Raw genomic sequence first — 10890 nt, forward strand, 5'->3', positions numbered from 1 at the left:
AAGAGTACCCAACCTTGAATTTTGAGAGCGACGAGGATGCGGTGAAAGATGTCACTATTTTATTTCATGGAGGTAGAGATGATGGGGAGGGAGATGATTTGGAGGACTTCACGACTAGGGTGAGTTGATATAGGTTAAGACCCTAGGTAGCTTGAAAGGGACACTAAATGAAAAAGTTGCTTTGCATAAGAAGCTCGCAAATAAAAAGTCCTCGGAATCCTATACCCTAGCTAGCTTTAAACAACATAAATGTTCGTTAAATTTGGATAGTTTATCTGTTGAAGAAAAGAAATATGTATAGTTTGAAGGTGGTGTCAAAAATAAATTTTCACTTCCTTTAATCACTTGGGACAAGTCTGAAGCATCGTAAATTCTGAAATAGAAAACAAAGTTTTACAAACTACTTTCTTCTTTTTAGTATTCAAAATAAAATTTGATTTGGTTATTGAAAACCTAAAGTAAATAAATACATGCAAAAAGTTTATCTTTCACCTAGACACACTTACAAATATATTGAAAGTTTATTATAAGATTAATTTTCTAAAAATAAAGATAAAAGTGAAATGATTATCAATGTAACATTTTTGTTATTTATTTATTTAGATTCAAAAAAATGTTAAAAGACGTAAATATCAATAAACAAAAATTAATGGGAAAATCTTGAATTTTCAACATACTTTTTAAATAAGAGTAATCCTCTTAAGTTCAGTGTTTTTAAATGTTTTTCTTTTAAATTCGCCAATGAGAATATGTTTTTACAATCTCTTCCTCGAGTATACATATCTTAATCCAAGAGTATACATAGCTTAACGAATTGAGAGTTATGCATGGACGTCGGAGTCCTAATTTTCGAGTTTCGAAAAAAGAGATGACACATTATCATCCAAAATATTCACTATTTTATTAGGAGAAAGCAATTGCAATATACATCACTGCTGCCTTAGGATCAAGGCTAGATAAATAGAATGTTGCACAAAGCATTCAACTACGTTTCTTAGATTTATAGCTGAAGCTTATACCTCTTGTAATAATAATAAGTAGGAATATTAATTAATCCCCATTAAACTTGTAGCCCAAGAGGAGAAGTATCCAACCCTTTGGTTTCCATGCCATCTTTAACTTCATCAATGGCTTCTTTCTTGTAAATATACATACTTGACACCCAAAGAAACAAACCCAAATTGATTGTTGATATAACCAATAGAAACCCGTAGTAGTAATCCAAATGAGAGTCATTCAAGTTGTTCCCAATCCAACTCTTCCCGCTGTTTTCTCCGGTGACTTTATCGACCACTGTGACGAGAAAACTATTTAAGAAGTTTCCGACACCAATCCCGCTTGTGAAGAATGTAGTTCCAAGGCTTTGCATATGTTCAGGGGACTGGTCATAGAAGAACTCGAGCAACCCAATTGCGTTGAAAACGTCTGCAATGCCGAGAAGAATGTATTGTGGTAACAACCAAAGAATGCTCATAGGGACTACTTCTTTTGGCTGCACAATGTGGTTTGTTCGGATTACGTGCATTCTTCGAACTTCAACCGCGTATGCAATGGCAATGGCTATGATTTGGATGACGAAACCGATGCCTAGTCTCTGGAGCAGAGTGATTCCTCTAGGATTTCCGGTTTTTTGACGCATGAACGGGACAAAGTAGCGGTCGTACATTGGGACAGATATGAGCATGGAGAGCGTCACAAAGCTCCCAAGGGAGGCTGCTGGGATTTGGAAGCCATGGGAAAGGGTTCGGTTTAGAGTGGTGCCTTGTTTGACAAAGAGTGTGTTGATTTGGGCCCAAATGGTGCTTGGAACAAGGGTGGCTAGCCATATTATGATCATACCCAACACAAGCTTGGTTCCTTCAACTTGAGTCACTGTGCATGAAGGCCTTGATGAATTTGTGCCATCTTTTATTGCAGCTTTGTCCAAGAACCTGAGACCCAACAAGTTTGATAGGTGAATTTTAACTTTCAACTTTACGATCTAATTATATTTTCCAAACTTAAATGTTTACTTGCAGGTCATGTGTTTTAGTTTCTATGTTTTCAAAATATATTTGTTTAGTCTTCAAGTTTCTAAACATTTCTTTTTGTCATTTAACTTATAGTATTCCAACTCCTAAAATATATATACTTTTTAATAGGTATATATGACAACTACAATCTTGATACATAATCTCAAAGAGAAGGGACAACTTTTTACGATTATTTTTCCAATTTAATTTATAAACTTAAAATATTAATAAAAAATGTTTAATAAATTTTTTAAACTAAGATAGATTTTGAAAATTCATAAGTAACACATAGATTCTTAGGAAAAAAAGAGAGAAAATTTTAAAAAATATAGTTGCCAAGAATTAAGACACTAAACCAAACAACAAATCACTCTCAAAGTTAGCACTAAAATTATCTCTAAAAAGAATATTAATTTCACATATCACTAGTTCAAGTTTTCAACAGATAAAAATCAGAACCTCAATTTTTAATTTAATTCAGTGGATAAATTGGGTAGCTAATATAAGGAAAAAAAAAAGGGAATATTTCCATGAAAAGACCATACAAACTTCTTATTTTTCCCAAAATGAGCCTAGTCCAATTTGGGGATCATAAAGAGCTTCTTGTAGGACACATGTACTTATTAAATGCTATACAAATAATGTAACAAAAGTAACATAAATAAGAAAAGCATATAAAACCCACTTAACAAAAAAGTGGTAGCATTTATATACCTTGTACTTACCCCTCTCACAAAAAAACAAAAAACTTATTAATAACTTTTCATATTAGTTTTACGTTAATGGCATCACATGATAAATCAAATTACCAATCAATACGTTAATTATAAAGTGTATTATCTATTTACCTATATATAGATAGACTTCAGGTCACTGCCCATTTTTTTTTATCTTGAGAACATTTTTAAAGCATAATACTTTGCTGATAAGTATGTCAAAAGTTTGAATGTATACACATGCATGAATGTATAAAAAAGTTTGAAGTCATTGAAGAAGAATTGTATTTGACAAAAGGTATTTTACTTGTTTTTCTCTTTTGCAAAGATTACAAAGGGTGAATATTCAAACTATCCATCACTTATTTGCTCAACATCTGAAAATATGGAAGGTTGAGCTTCTAACCACGGTTTGTTAAGAGGGTATATATTTGTTAAAATAATTAAACTAAGATTATTTTAATTACTATACTTTTGAGTCCTAGTTAGCTAGTTTGATTTCAATGCATTTTTTTTAAAACAGATAAAGATAGGTCAGCAAGTGCACCGAGATATCTTCACTTTCTAAAGTTAAAATTTACACTTTGAGTACGATACTTTTAACATTGATTCATTTTGGTCCATGTAATTTTAACTATACTCACTTTCTAAAATTACAAGAACTAAAACGAACATTTTAAATGTATAAGAAATAAAATAAACTAATATTAAAAACTAGATAAACTAAAATGGAAGAAATTCAAACCTACATGAATTAGAGCAGTATTTAGAGCTAAAAAAGAAAATGGTTTTAAACTAGTAAACTATGATGTTTAAATTTTGGAGTAATTGGAGAAGAAAAGGCAAAACCTATGGTTATGAAAATTAGAAAATAATGTTGGAGTGTTGGAGTGTTGGAGATGGCATTATGGAAAGGGAAAATAGTTGGGATCATTGAATGTGGGTTTATTGGTGTGCCCACCATGATATCATGGTGCGCACTTAGTGAAGGTGGGAAAAGAGAAAAAAAAATAAACTTGAAACTAAAACGGGTGGTTTGAGGGTGTGGGGCGGCACAAGGGGGCTCAGGATATTTACATATCACTTGCTATGTGGTTGCTTTCTTGCAAAACCCCACTTGGACTTATATGTGAATGTGACCATTCACAAAGCATATATGGTTATTTTCTTTAGGGGAGCAATTCTAAAAGATTGATATCACTCCTAAACTCCTAAACACACATAAGCTTACTCACCAACCAAATCTAGATTCTTTCGAGAAATTTCTCAAGGAGGTTGATGTTTATGATATGTGGCTAATAGTGTTTTGTTGTTGGTTTAATTTTATATTTATAAACTTTTATAACTTTGCTTTTCGATCATTGAAGATGTGATCATGTACTTATATAACTTGAATTTTCTCTTTTTCTTATCGATATTTACCCTTCATTATTTCCACTCAAACAAAACAAAATTGAGTACCAAACCTCACTTGATCAAATATTGTTATTCATCCATACACTACCAACCACGATAGAAGCTTGCTCTTATTGTGACTATACTTTTATCTTCAATGAGGTGACCTTGTTTGAGATTCAACACAATGATCATGTCTTACCATTAAATTATTGAGAAGGATATACCTTCTTTCATCATTATTCAAGCACTTGAGTTTTCAATGTCATCGTTGTACTATGTTTGAGTCTACTCTTTTCAAGTCTTGACTCTTACATAGCAATTGTTAAGGGACAACTTCATACAGCAGAATAGTTTTCCACTATGAACATCTATAAGCTCTAATAACTTTATATTTGAATATGTTATATCAAATCGAAATATTGAACTTTGTATATATTATGAATATTCTCTTTTCCCTAATCATCCATCATATAGAAAGGTTAATGTTGGTGGGAGTAAGTGAAAGACAACTAGGGTAATGAAAGTGTGAGTAGGTGTGTTAGGAGAGTTAATAATTATACTTAAAAAAAATGAAGATAAAAATACACCCTTAGTTAATTAATAATGTACATTTTAAAGGGTATCCAAACCTTATCCATGAATCTAAATGATCTTTTAATTTCATATAATAATCATTGTTTTCTTAAATTCAACAAGTGGGTTAGAAATGTTCCAATTTTTATTTTTAATTTTTTATTTATCAAACAAGCTTTTATAAAGACTATGATCTCGTGTTATACTCAATCTTGTCAATATTATTGAAGGATATATGATTTGTTTTTTTCTTAAAACTTATTCTTATAATTTAATAACAATTTCTGTATTTTTTTGTTATTATTTGGTTAGCATGGTCATGTGGTCTTGTCCACATCACAAAGGGACCCCTTTAACTATTGATGTAGGATCATCCAACAATCTCTTTCTTCAACATCAGCCTGTATCTCTAGGCCTCACCTATTTGTTATTACTCAAATTTTGATATGACTTCTTAATGCCATTGAAGGTGTACCTAAAGGTCTCTCTCTCAAATTTATACACCAACATTATCCTCTACTCATCTCATAAATTAAATGAACCAACTCTCCAACTTTCAACAACTTGTGAGGAGAACAAATAAGTCTAAAGTACAAATGAAAGAACAAAAACATTATTATTGTTAGGAAAACAAATCTTATTTTTGTGCTATAAAAAAACAAATTTTGGTTATTAATCGAAATTTGGTCAATGAACTCCCATATTCAAAAATAGTACCGTAGATGAATTCTAAGTTAAATTCTAAGGTAAAATAATAAGATTTTAAAAGCTACTTTGCTTTTAATTTTCAACATTTGACTTGATTTATTAAATTGTTGTAACCAGTAGATGACAAATAAAAAGAAAAAAATGAAAATAGAGGTGAAAAAGTAGTGTCTATAATGATTAGCAAAGAGGATATTAATTGTTGAATCTTTAAAAACAAAATCAATATGGTCCATTTTCTCATTTTTGTTTAACAAGTGGATAAGGCATCTTAGAGTATATATATCTAAAATAATGTTGACTTTGGCGTATAGGTATGTACTTTAGGGACTACTTTCATTTATTATGAATCTTTTTTAAAGGTAGTATCAGTACCACTATTCTTTAAGAACCCATAGAGTAGCATTATTATTAAAGAATATAATCTATGGTGTGAAGTCTGAAAAAGCATTAAAGAAACTGGATAGTAATATTTCCACAGGAGTCATGTACTAAAGTTTTGTGGAAAGAGATAAATACAAAGAGAGAGAGAGAGAGAGAGAAATTAGGTATTTAATTAATAAATGTATGGTCTTCTCAAACGTGGTAGGTTAATAGGAAGATTTTTTTTCCAACAAGTTAGGGGGGATGTATATTATTCCAAATTGTGATATGTGGAGGAGATTTGATAGTGTATAACAAAAGGATGAGTTTCTTCTACTCATTTCAAAACTCTATTAGGTTTATTTAATAATGATATGTGTTTTGAGAATACATGATAACAAAAATTATCTATGAAGAAAATTTTAGTGTGTAAACTATGAAAAGATATATACTCACATAGTCCTACAATTTTTATTATATTTTGAAAGAAGTTGTTGACTTCTAAACAACGTATAAAACTATAAAATTTGACTAGTTCTCACCTTATAAACTTGGTGAAATTATGAAGTTTGATGAATTGTGAACTTTGAATCTAATTTAATGAGCTAATAAAATATAAAATCATAACTTAATCGAGAGTAATGCTCAAATGGTGAAGTTAATTAGCAAAAGTTTGATTTTCTACTCTACATTTTCCTTTGATAAAAAAGTAGTAAAAAGATTCTAAAATCAAAATGATATTAAAAAAGGAAAAATAATAATAGCATGATTTAGTAGAAAGCAAAAGAGTAGAGAGAGTTGAAGTAAAAACATATATGAAAAAAGGAAGTTTACCTGAAAGTAGGAGTATGTTGGACCTGCCTTTTACTGGCGCCGGCACCGTAACCGGGGTAACTCTGCAATTCCACCTCATAAAGCTCATTCGGGCTTGCCGGAAGCTCAAGCTTCCGGTTACGAAACGCGGTGACCGGCACCCGAATCAAGTCCTTAGCCGGACTCCGAGATTTTCTAACCTTATGCCTGTAAATAGGGGTTCCCAAATAGAAGATGAAGAGGGAAAAGAGAAGGCCAACAGTCGGAATCCCGTAGCCAAGGCCCCATCCGATATTTTCTTGGACGTAGACGAGGCCGAGAGTGGCGAAAAGAGCGCCCAAGAATGAGCTGAACATCCACCAGTTGAAGAAGGAGACTTTCATCTGCTTCTCGGTTGGGTTGAAGTCATCGAATTGGTCAGCACCGAAGGTAGAGATGTTCGGTTTCGTGCCTCCAGCACCAAGGGCGATGGTGTAGAGAGATACGTAGAAGAAGGTTATTTGTGAAGGTGTGGCTTTGCTGCATACGCCATTGTTGCACGTTGGTTTTAAGGTTTTTACTGATACTGCCATTGTTAGAAACACCATTCCCTGTTGTTACCCAAAAGAAGAAGAAAATATTGGTCAACCTACTAAGAAAATTTGTTTTTTAAAAACAAATAATTCATATATCTACCATGATTCGACCTTCACAAAATAAAAATCACCCCAATGAAATCTGGGTATGATTTGGGTGCTTGAATACTTTAATAGGTTCAAATACAATAATTTTCTTTTTTTACGTAACCCTTGTGAAAAAGTTACCAACTTCTAATCTCAAATTTTATATTTGTAACCATTTAACTTTTGTTCTAGTAAGTAAGTTTTCTAATTATTTTAGATCTGTTTGATCATAATGATTTGGTATTTTTGTTTCTTTGTTTGTTTTTTTTTTTTTTAAATTAAACCTACAAACATCCCTTCTACCCATTAAATTCTTTATTTTGTTATCTATTTTTTACCCATATTTTCAACCAGAAGTGAAGATTTTAAAAACTAAAAGAAGCAAACTATTTATGTGTAGACTGTTTTAATTTTTTGTTTTTGAATTTGGTTAAAAAATTTAATAATGAGATGAATTAAACTTAATTTTCAAAAACAAAAATGAAATGCTTAATCTTTCTACTTTCATTCTATTAACAATTTGATTCTTAAACCAAATTTTGGAAATATATAAAGACTAAACTGATATAAAATTAAAATTGACTGAATTATTGCTTTCATAAAAGGTGAGTCCCAGCAGCCTTTAGCTTTGTGGCAACATGAAGATGGAGACTTTATATAACTGAATATTATGTTAATTTTTTTAATATTGCACAAATAATTGGTTGGTATCATGGTGTTAATTTCTGTTTAATTAGTGGACCATATACCATTATAGCATTACCACAATTTATGGATGATAGAGGGAGGTAGAGAATATTATAATGCTCTTCAGAATTATATATTCAAGAACAACTATATGAAAATGATTAAAACATGGAAGAAAACCATATTAATTTACTAAAGAAATCCAAGTGGGGTTTGTGGTAGAATATGAAGAACAAGTGAGATAAGTTATATAAATATATATACACACTTTTCTTTTTTGTCACTCAGCATAGTAGGAGAATATGCATAGATAAACCCAAAGTCAAAATCTTAGTTGGGATTCGATAATCATTATGTTTATATATATAGTTTTCGTTAGAAAACTAAGCTTATTTTGATATCTCCTCGTGATTTATACAACAATCGTGTACAACAAAGAGAAAAAGAACAACTTTTTAAAAGCAAACAATTAAGGAGAAGGAGGGACTGTATATTCAATATGAGGCCTATTACTTTTAATTTTCGTCCATGAGTTAGGCTGGTGGGTTATTAAAGTCATTTTCTTTTTTTGATTTTTATAACATTTTTCTTCGCTTGTACAAAATTAAAGATTTATAGATGATCATTCGAGTCAATTAACCCCGTCATGCCCAACAGAAGTTCATTCGTTATTTGTTTCGCCTTCACCCTCCATGCACAAACTTTAAGCAAGATCGACCCACCAACTATGGTCACACCTGAGGTGTGACTAACGTAGCTATTTCTTCTCTTCTCTATTTTTGTTCTTAGGATAAACATTATAGGAAGTTAGACGATAGATTTTCGCTTTGGTATCATGTAAAATCAAATGAAAGAAGAAGAGAGAGAAAAAAAGAGAAAAGGGGTTCAGAGGTTTACCATGACATAGATGAGAGAGGAAAAGGTGAAAGTCCAGAAACGACCAAGGAAAGAATCAGCGATGTAAGCACCAAAGATGGGAGTTAGCCAAACGGATCCTGACCAATTATTTACATTTCTAACCGAAGAAACCGTGTCTTCATGAAGTTGAGTTGTCAAATAATTCACTAAATTCGAAGCTATACCATAAAATGCCATCCTTTCAAACGCTTCATATCCTGAAAAAGAATATGCCAATTGGTTCACAAAAGAGAATAATTTCGCTCACAATAGGAGCACTGCCTCCCAAAGATTAATTAATAAGAGAAACCAATAGATGAGTTATCGTAAAAATACACGTACCTACAAGAAAAGCACAAGCTTTCCATTTGCCAGTCTTGGAAGCAAGAACGGGCTGGCCACGAAGATCCACAGTGCCATCTTGGGTTAGATCTTTAGTCTCCATTAGAGAAACTAGCTCACAACTCAAGAGAGTTAGTTTTTGAGAAATTTAAGGAAGAAGGAAAAGAAAAGAAGGAAGTTGTTGAAGGTGCTCTCAATGATATGTAAAGAAAAAAAAGGCTATAAATAAGCTAGCAAGAACATAATAATAAATAAGGTACTACAGGAATATATATACACACGTATTGGGAGTAGTTGAGAACTATGCGTGTTCGTGAGGAGATTGTTATTAGTGGTGTAGTTTGGTTTATGTGGAATTAGAATCTTAGGGACCCCTTTGCAAAACTTGACTCAAAAATGTGTGGGGCTAAATTATTAAACCGACTTTTGTTTAGTCCATATAGATATAGTTCAATAAATAACAAAATTATAAATTAGCATTTCAAAAGTCGATGATTTGATACTTTTATCTAGTGTTGTTCGAGAAAGAAAAAACCATTTTTCCCATCTTAGCGGACTAAATTCAATCATGATGTTTTAAGAGAGTGAGTGAAAGAGACTAGACAAAGTTAAATTTATTTAAAATGGGTCATATCGATGTTGACTTGTTTGAACATTTTAAAAGTTTTCTTTGGTGATTTATTATGTCAATTTCATAGTTTTAAGTTTTTATTTTTGAGTAGATTTTAATGAGGTGAAAATTTTGGTTTGCAAATCTCTTTCGGTTGCAAATACATGTTTAGCAATTGATCGTTTCGTGTTTTTTTTGTTAGCAATGTATGTTCTTATGCTTTTATTACCTATATTTTTTTTTAACCATTCTAAAAATTTTGATTTTGTTTATTAGAATTCGTCTTACAAATTCCAATGAAAACTTAGCAAGAAAAATAAAACTAGTATTCATAGTTTTTTAAAACAGAAAATTTAGGGAATTTAGGGCTTTTATAACTTTGTTCTCTTTGCTAATACAAAAGTGTATTAGTACTTTATAAATAACAAAATAATTTTTTTGAACCAATCTTTTTGTATTATTTTTGTTTGGTTTATTTTTAATAATGCAAGTTATTCAAAATATTGTAATAAACAAAATAAAGAAAAAGAAAGTGCACCCACCAAAATTATTGATAAACGTATGGCACTTTTACCTTTTTAATTTTAAATAGTTTTTTTTTTCTTTTGTATCAAGATAAGGAACCATCCATCTAAATATTATTTATTATCACCAAAATAATTTACATCAACTTGTTTCTCTTTGTAAATCTTTTTTACATAGTTTGAAAATAGAATTGTGATGATGATTATCCAAAATCTAGTGAGATTGTTAGATAAGAGAAGAAACAAAATAGTTGCTTATTGCAAATAATTAAGTGGAGCAAAAATTATTATAATATAGTTTTGGGGAGTGGAAATCATTTGGTATAGATCGTAGTTTTGGTGCATATAGTCAATTGGTATTTGTAGCTAACAAAATGAGACCATATATATCAAAATTGGTATATGAAACCAAAAGTGATTTATGAAATGGGAATATAGTCTATAACAAATTATAATTTAATCTATTCATTGTAATAGCAAAATGAAATGCAAAAAAAATGTTATTCTAAACTAAGACCTATTTGTCATTTTTGTTCATATATTAAATGCGTTCTGATGCGCTATTTGTTATTTTGTAGAAACCGAGTA

At 30.9% G+C, this 10890-nt stretch overlaps 1 protein-coding gene across 1 annotated transcript; it reads right to left on the reverse strand.

Moving 5' to 3' along the window:
• Positions 1–876: 876 nt before the first annotated feature.
• On the reverse strand, positions 877–9430 carry LOC101211524 (protein NRT1/ PTR FAMILY 5.1). Its single transcript, XM_004146397.3, has 4 exons — positions 9169–9430; positions 8827–9044; positions 6602–7170; positions 877–1931 (listed from the first exon to the last, which is right to left on the reverse strand). The coding sequence occupies exons 1-4, from the start codon at positions 9269–9271 to the stop codon at positions 1061–1063; spliced, it is 1761 nt and encodes a 586-aa protein (XP_004146445.1). The 5' UTR covers positions 9272–9430; the 3' UTR covers positions 877–1060.
• Between the last annotated feature and the right edge of the window lie 1460 nt (positions 9431–10890).

This window comes from Cucumis sativus, chromosome 5 (assembly GCF_000004075.3).
Source record: "Cucumis sativus cultivar 9930 chromosome 5, Cucumber_9930_V3, whole genome shotgun sequence".
In the NCBI taxonomy this organism is placed as follows: Eukaryota; Viridiplantae; Streptophyta; class Magnoliopsida; order Cucurbitales; family Cucurbitaceae; genus Cucumis; species Cucumis sativus.